Here is a 12,091-nt window from a genome sequence, read left to right as displayed (position 1 = left end):
CTACAATTTTTGTTTTAATTTTTTCATTCTCAAATAATAACATCCATCCGTGCATCTTTAAAATGTTTTACTTATTAGACATGATTAATTTTAAAGTTCATTTATTTTATTTTACTTCAGATAATTTTTTTTATAAAACAAAAGGTCCAGTTTGCTTTCTTTTTGATTCTAGGGTTAGGCAACACTTCATAAAATGAAATACATATTCCCCACTTATTCCCACCCCCCAATTTTAAAAATTGGTGCATTATATTTGTACATCATGAGCTTTGTTGTTACATACTTACATGCGCACATAATAGAACAATGTGATTTAGCCAATATCACTCCCAGCACTTTTCCCCTCCCCCACCTATTTTAAAAGTGAAGTTGAAGTGGGTAAGTTCAGAATGCACTGGGATTGCCATTGATTTTGAACCTTTTAAATGATTTGAAAGTATGATTCAAAGCATGAGGAAACAGGTGGTTAAATGTCATGATAGCACATTTGATTTCATAACAACAGAGACAACAATAATAATGGCACCTCATCGTGACAAAACATGAGCTCATTTATTAGAAGAGTCATTAAAATTTGTCATTCCCAGTTCAATCACGCCACATAATTTTTGTAAAATCCACGTTTAGACATTCAAGCTGTATACCGACCAGTTCATGTGGTATTAATGTGATAACGTGGAGGCTTTTGGTTTGTTATATTCTGTTTGCTGCTTCTCTTACATGACTCTGAGCACTTGAAGGTCAGTGATAATTCTTTATATACCTGGTACTCAGCTTGTCAACTGAGTACCAAGCTGACACTTAGGAATTATTGGTTGAATAAATGACTACATGAATGTGTTCAGTTACAGGCTGTCATCAGTGTCTGAAGGTCATCCATTCCAAAATCTTTAGTCATTAGTTCCAGGACTCATAGTTAATTTTACCATAAAAATGTAATGCAAGATATAATTTATGCTATAAAATTTCCAGTGATTATACTCCAGCCAAGTAGTAGTCACAGTAGTCAATGAGAGGTCTGACCAGTTTCTGAAGGATCCCATCCCACGCAGCAGAGGGACTTGAATCTTCTGTCAATATAGCTTCCAAATATTGTCAAAAATTTATTCTGTTGTCAGACACCTGGCTCTGTTTGCCCTTTTAAAAAAATTACATTGAGTTCCTCTCTTTCCTTTTAACTTTAAAACCATTAGTCAAACACAGAAGATCAGGCGAGAGTTCAGATGTGGCTCCAAATAAATGGTTCCCTCCAACCTGCAGACCACCGACTCCCAGACTGGAGGCAGCTCTGCCACCTTGATCTGGAGCAGCCATTCTCAAAATGTGGTTTCCCCCCAACCAACAATTTCAGCTTTACCCCAGAATCTGGTGGAAATATATTTGGTAGAGCCCACCCTGAGACCTACTGAGCCTAAAACTCTGGGGGTGGGATCTAGCAATCTGTCTTTAAAAAGCATTCGAGGGCACTGTTGTGAATTAAGCTTGAGAACCTCTCTTACAATGCTTGGTGGAGCTTGGTCCCCGAGTGGGTATCTGCATGTGATTCCTAAAAGCAGTGAACACAAGATGGCAGACACATCAGCACCCAACTGTGGAGCACACTGCTGATGGACAGACACATGTGAGGGGACCTTGGCGCTCTTAGAAGGGTTTGGCTCAAGGTCAGGCATGAAGTCCAGGATGCAGTGCTCAGATGTGGTATTGGGGTTCTGGGACCCTCCAGTCCAGTGTGGCCAAGCCAGCCTCAGGGTGAGCATTAAACGTCAGAACTGGGCTGCGTATTAGAATTTAGTTAGTACTTTGTTAATACCCAATTGAAAATCTCCAACTAGATTTAACATCTTGTATATTTTCCTGAGAAATTTCACTATGAAGTTAATTAAATCAAGTGCTATTAGGTCCTAGGAATAGATATTGCTATATTTAAATATTTGTAAAAATGATTAAAACCATTTTGGTTATTTGGTTGTGTGAGTATTGTTCTTGATAGTAGTGACTAACAAGAGTATCAGGAGGATCCATTAAAACTTGGTCTAGAATGGTTATAGCCCCTTTAAGCATAGAACCTGATATATTTTTTTTTTCTTTTTGTATCAGGGATACTTAACCACTGAACTCTATCACCAGCCCTTTCTATTTTTTATTTTAATATTTTTATTTTATGTTATTCCTGCTGCCATGTGAGATGGTGTGCACCCATTCAGCATTGCTAGGTTTGTAGCCTGAAAGATCTAGAATGTTGTTTTCTATGACAGTTTAGAAGTTAAAAAACCATACTGTCCTGTTTGAAATGAGCCCACCAGAGCACCCAGCTTGACCCTCTTAGATTGACATTATCCCTGAATTTAACCAACTCACCAGTGAGTTTGAGTAACTCTCACCAGTTTTTCCTTAGCTGTGCTTCAAGATGTCAAAGTTCTCTCTCTGCTGTCTCCCCAGTGCGATTTCTGCCCATGCACTAAGCATCCCGTCAGCTCCTTTGAATGGGAGGGGAGTGAGTGTGCACTTTAGGGAAGCCCCTTGTGGGGCCCTGTTCCCTTAGAGGGGCTCCCACCCAACTCCAGCTTCGACCAGCGTTAACACCTGATGGGCCACAGCTAGTTCTGCAAGAACCTTCTCCCAATGTCATTCAGGACTATATAGTATTCCCTTTTCCAGAAGCCAGAGAAGAAATATTCAGTTGCAGAAATTGTCATGTGTGAATATCTGAAAACAAAGTGTGATGACACCAGTCTCAAAACTGATTACGTGGTCCATTTCCAGCATAGGGTCCCATGGCCCGAATTTGGTGAATTAACTTAATTCCCCAATTGATTTTACTTTCAATCTTGACTCTCCCTATCCTTTATATCATTTAAATTAGCTCTTTAAAACTTTTTCTTAATCACGTAACATGGAACTGAGATTTGATAAACTGTCCTAAGGTCATCTTTTTTTGTGTGTGTGGGGGAGGGTACACAGGAAGTCTAAATATATATGTAATTAATAATCACAGAACATAGACTGATAAAGCAAGAGACTCCATTATTTTACCTTAAAGCATTAATGACCAGAGGGAAATTCCAACATTAGGGTTTACTGCTTATCAAGCCTTCTAGAATTTCACTGATTTGTTAAATATGGGTAGATTTTAAGGATGTAGTCAGTGAAATAGTATTCTGCTGGGGAAAAAAAAAATGTTTCTCCTTGAGGTCTTTCTTCACTGATATAAGAGATAAGAGTTGTTTTCCATTCATTTTCACTCATAATAAAAATTTCATATCCCAAGCTGTGAACTTATAGAAGCCCTCAAAAATGATTATCATTTCCTGTTTCACCTGTGAGCACAGGTGAGATACAACATGCAAGGGCACGAATGGGGGCAGAAACCTCAGGCTACTGTTGGGTTTACCTAAAAGTGATTAACTATCCTAACATTTTCTTTTAATTTCTTATAGATCTACATTGGAGATCTCTTAAGAAATATTTGCTAGATGAGTAACTTACTGATGTTAACTGTGCAATCCAAAAGTAAATCTTGAATCAAAACATAAAAATCCATGCCTGGGGCTAGGGTTGTAGCTCAGTGGTTGGGTGTTTGCCTTGCATGTGTGAGGCACTGGGTTTGATCCTCAGCACCACGTAAAAATAAATAAATAAATATATTTTTAAAAAAGAAAAAAGAATTGCAAACATAAATTAGTAGAAGGAAGAAGCAAATTTACCAGCGAACTGATCAGATTTTTGAAAATCAACTCAGTAGACATTAGTACCTCCATGGAAAGGGCTGTGCCAGCTGTGGAAAGCAGTGTTCTTATGGAGATGCTCCATGCCTTGTTTGTTATTATACCTTTAGTGCTTGAATTGGGGCCCTAGCGTGTAATAAGTGCTCAATAAACAGGTTTTGTTGGACTGTGCAGGGACAGTGAATCCCTGTTATGAGGGCATTTGCTGCTTAGTTGAGGAAATGAGAGAACAAGAAGATTTGCCAACATAGGTACACTTAACATACAGCATGTGTAGCTATTGTGTTGGTCATACGCAGGTGACTCATTTACAGCACAGGGAGGCAGGAAGGTTTTGATGAGAGGGGTGTGTGGAGCTGTGTCTAAGGGATGGAGAGGGTGTGGATAGACATTCCAGGCAGCATGAGCAGAGTTAAGACACCAGACTTGGAATGTGCTCAGGGGACAGTGCACACGGCCCATGTTTGCTAAGGAGAGGACTTGGGAGGGGCCCCTCCTTCAAAATGCAGATTTTATTTTGTCAGCACTGTCTCTTGGAAGGTTTGTAAACAGAAAAATGACCTAGCAGTGTGTTTCTTGAGCAGAACTCAACATAAGATCTCAGGGAATTTCATTCCAGAGGCCTGGGGGCAGGGGACTCCAAATCCCCCTCCCTCCCTCCTTATCTATCTATTTATTATCTATCTATCTATCTATCTATCTATCATCTATCTATCTATCTATCATCTATCTATCTTTTTGGTACTGGGATTGAGCCCAGGGATGCTTTACTACTGAGCTATATCCCCCACCTACCCCCTATTTTAAAGTTTGAGACAAGGTCTCACTAGGTCCCCGAGGCTGGCCTAGAACTTGTGATCCTCCTACCCTAGCCTCCCTCATACCTGGGATGACAGGCGTGCACCACTGCGCCTGGCCCAAGACTGCATTTATAATAAACTCCCAGGTGATGCTGATGATGAACAGCAAGGACTTTGAGTATTATTTCAAGATTTATTTGGCAGTAGTGATTGAATGGGCGATACATGACTTCATTATGGGAATTTACTGCCAAAACAAAGAACCTGGAGTAATCAAGTGGTTCATCTGTCTTCCACTGCCACTGAAAAAAAATCAAACCCAAACAAATAAAACGAAGGTTTAACGGTCTCATGGTTGTTGGGAGCAGAACTGGAACTGAACCTCAACCCCCAGAAATACCTCCTACTTCACCCTACAATGACAATCCAGGGACCTGAGATGCAAAGAACCTCGAGTGGAATGTGTTGGGTGGATGCAGAGAGCAGAGGAATGGAGAGAGAAGCAATAGTCCTACTGGCGGAGCCAATGAGTAGGGAGAGGACTTCCCAGCCTGTGCTGAGTTTTTTAAGTTACTGTAAAAATGAACAGATGTCCCATTGATCCCCTGCAGTAGAGAAGTCAGACAAGAAGGAGAGCCTGGTTTCCAGGTTAAGATGAGAATTGGAATTTAGGTATGTCAAATTTCTGGTACCCTAGAATCAACATCTGCGATTGCCCTGCGACCGTCAATGTGTTGCTGGCAGCTTGTCTTGTGCGACTCTAGGAAAGGTGAAAAATGAGGCTACCTAGGGCCAGAGAGGTGCGGGGATCAAGCTTGAACTCCTCAGAATTCGTAAATAGGGTCTTTTTGAATTTCGAAGAAATAGAAAGGTGCGATGATATTTTTAGAGACCTGCTTTAAAATTTGACAAAAACCTACTGGAATTTGATAGTGCGGACTCATTGGTAGTAGGATGGAAACCAGGTAAAAGCCAAGCCTAGGCTTTTTTTTTTCCTTTTGTTGAAGCAGCATTTACCTGTAAGTTTACCTGTGTGTTTCAGTGTTTGTCTAGTTTATCTGTTATTTGTTGAGAAAAAGACAGGCATACTTTGCCCTCTAGAAGAAATCACAGCTATGACGTCTTCATGGAAAGCGGAAAATCCACCACCAGCAGGGACTCCTCTGCTTCCCTCCTGGAGAGCTGGGACCCCCGTCAGTCATTCCAGCACAGGGCAGTTGGCTGCACATGGCTAAGCAAGCAGCTGTGTCTGGATTTTTCCACCTCCTCCTTCCTGCACCCAGTGTGGAGGAGGAGAACTTGGCACTCCTTGGAGCTGGTGGGCGCCGGGTGCTCTTCCTCCCTGCTTTTGGAACAGCACAGAGGCTTATCCCTCCTTTTCCAGCTGTAAAGTTCATTTGGCTTGGGGTCCTGGCAGCAGTGAGGAAGGGAAAAAGGTGGATTTCCACAAGAAGCTGGAAATGAGGCTGGAGTGGAGACCAGAGCCTGGTATCTGTTTTCCAGGACTTATATGGCCCTTGGGGACTTTTGACTTTGGTGTACAGTGTGATGGGTTGTAGCAGTTTAGAGCAAAATGTAGCCATTTAAGGTCAGAGCCTTAGTTGTATTTGATCCATGCCCTTTTAGTGCCGCCAATGTGTGTGTGCACGTTCATAGACAAGCAGGTGGAAGACACATGTTTTGATTTTGGCAAACTACTGATTTTATCTTCAAATATATGTGCATGTTTAAGTCTGTCTAAACACAAATTTAATGTAAATGTATACATATTTGATATATAAAGTCACACATTAATACATCTATTTATTGTTGCCCAGCCTGGCCTCGAACTTGCTATCCTTCTGCTTCAGCCCCCTGAGTAGCTGAGAATACTGGTGGGCACCACTGTGCTCTGTTAGTCTACCTAATGAATGTATGGTTGCATTTAACTTTGGTATGGCTTTCTTTGTGTTCCTCTGCAAAATATAGATGAAAAATTTAATTTTGTGCATATAATTTTTGTGCTAGGAAAGAGTCACATTCTTGGTGATAGTCATTGGCTCAAGAAGAGCAGCAGTTAAGATTCAAGAAACCCCAACACATAATAGCTAAGTGATTTTTATTTTTTATTTTTTGTGATAGTGGGTATGGAACCCAGGGCCTCATGTATGCTAGACAAGCACTCTACCAGTGACCTATGTTCCCAGCCCTTTTCATTCTATTTTGAGACAGGGTTTCACTAACCTGCCAACGTGGTCCTTGGACTTATAATCCTCCTGTCTCAGCCTTCCAATTAGCTAGGATTACAGGTATGTACCACTGAACCTGCCCTGAGAGCTAATTCTTCACATTAAAAATTGTGATAGTTCATGATACGGTGTCTGGAATTCTCTTCAAAGTAAGGTTGAAACGTGGATGGGAGGTAACAGATAAAACAGAATTGACCCTGAGATGATAATCACTGGAGTCGGGTGGAAGAAATTTGGGAGTTCATTATACTGTTCTCTTTACTTTTGTATATTTGAGGCTTTCTATATTAGTTTGAAATGAGAGAGGGATAATTGTTGTATCCTAAAAAGTACATGATTTCAATCTTTAAGTGGTGGATTCAGGCTAAAATATATGCCAAGTTATTCTCCTGGAGGAAACTGTAAAAATCATAAAATAATCCTTACAGACATTGCCTTGCGTAAATGGTCTCATCTAATTCTTCATTTTGAAACTTAGGAGAGCGCCGTGTCCTTGGCAGTCAGCCTGCAGACAGTCACTGCCAACCTTGCCGACAAGGATGTCTCCCATTGTAGTGCTCTCCTCACGATGTGATTTTTTTTCTCTCCCACCACTGAGGTGGCCCCAGGAGCCCTCTTGTACCTGGGAAGGCTGTGACTCTGGCAGGTGTGGTACAGATGGGACTGTAGCCTCTGCCTGGATCTCTCCATGTGCTGCTTCTTGCAACTCCACTTCCTATTGCAGCCCAAGCAGCCCTCGCAGCCCTCCAAGGAGCACCATGAGTGGTCACAGCCTGTGGCCCCTGTGTAGGTCCCAGCCACCAGGCAGCATCCACCTTCCAAGTGTGTGAAGGAGTGAGCTCACCATGGTCACAGCCCACCCACCCAATCATCCCCAGCCTCTGAATGCCCTCTGCTGAGACCCCATAATCTGGGAGCAGAGAAAGTCTTTTCTGCCATTGTCCTTGTGAATTCTTACCCACAGGATGTGTGAGCATCAGAAAGTGCTGGCTGGTTATCATCCCACTGTTGGGATGATTTGTTACCTGGCAGCAGTGACTGAAACACTGTCAGTGAGGGAGGGAAGAAGCTTCTTTCCCAGTGATCATTTCTTTCCATAACATGCTCAGATAATACACAGGTTCTCAGGGACTGTGTTTTAATGGTACAATTTTTACTGTTGCCATCAACACCATGATTTCCATCCTAGGAATTGAACCGTGGATCATCGGTTTTCCTCTGAATAGAGTAGCTGTGGCAGGGTATTATTGAGGTGTATATCTTTAATTCTTGTTTCTCCCCCTTCCCCCTCCATCTGGCTTTCTAGAACTTTATCTTTCTACTCCTTCCTCCTATTATGCTGGTTGGACTGGGGACAGAGAAGGAGCCAGTGTGCTTTGGAACCTGGATAAGGAAGAGGGATGCCTGGGAGCCTTTGGAGCCTGATCCCTTAGAGCCTGATGCCCACTTCTCTTCTTCTGCGAACCACACCCTTGGTTGCTGTGCACCTTGCCTCAGCTCCCCACTCAGTCACCTCTGCTCCTCCTGCTCCTTTTCAAAAACAATTCCTACGTGTTTTTCAGTGTGAACAGAATAAAGAGTTGTCCAGAACTTCTTCCTTGTGCATACAACATACTGAAGACTTCTTCATACTCTGCACATAAGATGTTTTTTCCAAGTGCATGTCAGGGTATCTGCTGTCATTAACTCTGCTCCTATATTCCATTTCTCAGACACTAGGATGGGTCCACAAATATTTGCTGTATTTTTATCACTTCTTTTATATATCATATATTTCATAATATACAAAGGCACATGCACCACTGTCTTTGATACCACATGACCTCTTCAGTTTCTTAAATAAGGGCATTTTCCCAATAGTCCATTTTGTTTTCCTCAAAGCATCTCTTAAGTCCTTAACTAAGTGAATAATTTTATAAGCCTCTCCTCAGTTTTGTAATGTGTTTATTTTAGAATAGATTTTCTCTAAGAAATGCCCCTAAACAATGTTGACAGTCTCTTTCCTTGAGTGATAAAATTAATAGGATGTGCCCTCAAATAAAGAATTTTGTTACATGTTCTGGAAAAAAAAAAAAAAACAACACTAGAGAGATCCCTGAACAAGATCTCCAGTTGGTATATTAGTAAACTCTCTCTGATGAAACACATATTCTGCATGAAAGCATTACCTGCTCCATTATTTTAACCCAATGAAATTTAAGTACACCCTCCAGCAGTTTTCTAAAAAGTAGCTAAAACACAATCAGATGCCTATTGCAAGTAACAAAGTAACATGTGAAAGGGAAGCCTTTAAATGTTACTTCCTGATCATCATTTAAGGAGGTTGTTAACCACTGTTCTGTGTGCCTGAACAGGTATGTTTTGCATAGTACACTGTGAGTGTTACAACTTTGGCATGACAAGTGATATACTTAACCAAATCGACTGGGAAGATGCTGGTAGATGTATACAATGAAAGACGATAATTTCCTACCAGGGACTATTACTACTGAGGTAGAAAATTAGAGCTTAAAGAAAAGATAAGAATGGGGTGGGGGGGGTGAGTTGAATCAGTCACTCTTGTTGACGATTCTGGAAGGAGATGGGCTGGAGCTGGTTGTTAAATGGGCAATTGAAGAGGAAATTTGAGAGGAACTGGCAGAAATTCATCACCATTCTGGTGTTTGTGCACCAACTCTGGAACAGAAAGACTTGGGATAAAAACATTGCAAACTGTACTTTTACTTACCCCTGCTGTTGAGGCTCATAACTTTCACTGTGTTGCTAAAAGGCTAGGTATGGGCAACTGGGTTGGTCTCTAAGCATTAAGAGTGTCCAAAGTATGTATCTACCTCTTTATCAGTGTGCCTGAGTCTGATGGAATGCCAGCTGGATTTGGAATGTAACTCCAACATTTTCCATATACTGTTTTAGAGTCTATCAAGTTTGCTACAGAAATATAAACAGTATAAACAATGGCAGCAAATGAAATGAACTTAGTGAGAGAGTTCTCTAAGGCCTCATGCCACTCTGATCTCTGTCTGTCTGTCTGTCTGTCTATCTATCTATCTATCTATCTATCTATCTATCAGTACTGGGGATTGAACCCAGGGGCACTTAACCAACAAGTCACATCCCGGCCTTTTTTTTTTTTTTTTTTTTTTTGAGACAGGGTCTTGCTAAGTTGCTGAGGCTGTCTTTGAACTTGTGATCCTTCTGCCTCAGCCTCCAGAGTCGCTGGGATTATAGGCATGTGCCACTGTGCCTGGACACCCTGATTTCTTTTATAGAAAACAAGGACCTGGGACTAGGGTGTGAGTGAGATGAAAATCCATTAAGATGTGTCACTTCAATAATTTTTAAAAATCAGGTGCAGCTTATAAAGTAGGTACACAGGAGAAGGCATCACTGCCGATGACCTGCCCACTTCCTGAATGTTAGCTGAGACTAACGAGGTTCCTAAAGTGCATGTGGCAAGCCCGAGGAATTTGACAGTTGTTGAGAATCTCTTAATAGGACCCTTGGAGAAAAACTAATCATTGGGTAATGTTAGTGATAATTATGGCTTCCTTCAAAACTGCCTTTAGTCCTGCTTCCTATTTGACAGTCAGGGGGACCTTTCCTTGTCTGTGGACCTCTCATTGATGAAGACCTTTATTTATATCTATGTCAATTTAGAATTATTCTGTACTTAGAACAGATAGCAGTGTGGTGCTCTGAGCTCTAGGACAGCTCTTCTTTTCCCATAATTTTATCTGAAACTCTCTGTGGTACAATTTTCGTATTTTACTGACAGAGGTCATTTCAACCCATTATTTTCATCACAAGCAACTCATTTATCTCTCCCCTTTTGTTTTACTTTCAAAGGGAATATGATGTCCTTTACTGTAAATGAGGGTGTCACACTACATGGTTTTATCTCTAAAATTATTTTTTCTTCACCTCTCCTTTATGATTTAATGATTTTTCAATGCACTCATTATATCATGTGTATATGTTTCATTTATCACCTGCATGCTGAGGGGTTTTATTTGTGTATTTTCAGATAGGCCAGTTCTTTTGCATTAGGATTATACTGTTTTTTTAGGGTTGAGAGAGAATATCCAATAGGCTGTTTCCTCAACACCCTTGGAACAAGTCCTACATTACTGAGTACTTTGAGTATGCTTAGAACTTTAAAATCGGGTTGGAATGCCATTGTCATTGAAAATCAAGCTGAACTTGAGCTGGCTGCAGTCAATTCAGCATCCTCCTGGTCTAAGTATATCCAGAGAATGATTTCACCACTGTCAGAACCCTTCTGTTAAATTGTGTTTTTCTGCAGTAAAATTGTCCGCAATGTCCAGCAGCAAAGTTTGGTAAACAGTTCAATTTTAAGAGACCAGAGCTCTCATTTAAAAAGTACTTGAGTTTTTCCAGAAAATCCATTTATCTCGGCCATCTCCTCCCACCCTATAGCCTGCGTTCCCCAAATCCTCCCGTCTCTTCTTACACGTCTATTTGTCTCTCTGGTGTGTGCCACGTTGGGGAGTCTTGTTAAACCGGCATCTGTTCTGTTTTAGGAGAAACCCGACGCCAGCCCCACATCACTTCAGCTGCGGTCCCAGATCGAAGTAAGCACAGTGACTTTAGTCATCTATTTCTGCTTCTGCCTTTTCTTCTTGAATGATATTCTGTGCTAATCAGATGAAGCCGGCTACTCCGCCTGCACTGACGCTGCGAATCTTTTCTGTCTCCTTAGGAGTCACTTGGTTTCTGTAGCGCCGTGTCAACACCAGAAGTGGAGAGAAAGTAAGTGTCCCCTTCTCTGCCCACCATCCGGGTTTCCAGGAAGGTGCCTTTTGGGTCTACACAGATGGAAATCAAGTGGGCAGTGGAGTATATGTGACGTGGGGTTGGACATTATTTTCCCCTTGCGGGTCCTGTGCATGTGCATGTATCGAGGTGGCTCAGAAAGGATCTGCCATCCAGTTGGTGACACCTGAGGCTTTGGGGAAGAATTACTGATTTCAAATGGTTTCTTGTGAGGGAATCTCAAATTAATACTTGGAAATAAGGGAGAGGACAGGTAAGTCAACTGAGATGGGTTGTCGTGTTTTGTGACCATTTTAATATGGGATGGAAATCATAAAGAAGCCAAAAACAGGAATACCTTCCCAAGTAAAAAAAAATAAAAATAAAAACCCCACCCCATACCTCATTTTCCGAGGTGACCTTAAAATAAGAATGAATATGTGTATGTGTGTGTGTGTGTCAGAAACTGGCAAATGCTCTCCAACCTTTCCTGTTAAAGGAAATACTTTTGTTTCCTTGTCCTAACTTGGACCCTGTAATTTCTACTCTCATAGAGGATAATGCT

At 41.4% G+C, this 12,091-nt stretch overlaps 1 protein-coding gene across 2 annotated transcripts in view; it reads left to right on the top strand.

Annotated features, from left to right (window-relative positions):
* Sash1 (SAM and SH3 domain containing 1) overlaps positions 1–12,091 on the top strand; it is a 229,767-nt gene that overhangs the window by 119,950 nt on the left and 97,726 nt on the right. For both annotated transcript variants that reach the window (XM_071612923.1, XM_027939555.2), the window contains exons 3-4: positions 11,295–11,345; positions 11,474–11,523. In XM_071612923.1, coding sequence (XP_071469024.1) covers positions 11,295–11,345; positions 11,474–11,523 — 101 coding nt within the window. The remainder of the gene's footprint in view (positions 1–11,294; positions 11,346–11,473; positions 11,524–12,091) is intronic.

This window comes from Marmota flaviventris, chromosome 6, assembly GCF_047511675.1.
Source record: "Marmota flaviventris isolate mMarFla1 chromosome 6, mMarFla1.hap1, whole genome shotgun sequence".
NCBI classification, from domain to species: domain Eukaryota; kingdom Metazoa; phylum Chordata; class Mammalia; order Rodentia; family Sciuridae; genus Marmota; species Marmota flaviventris.
This window is presented reverse-complemented; position numbering and strand designations above follow the sequence as displayed.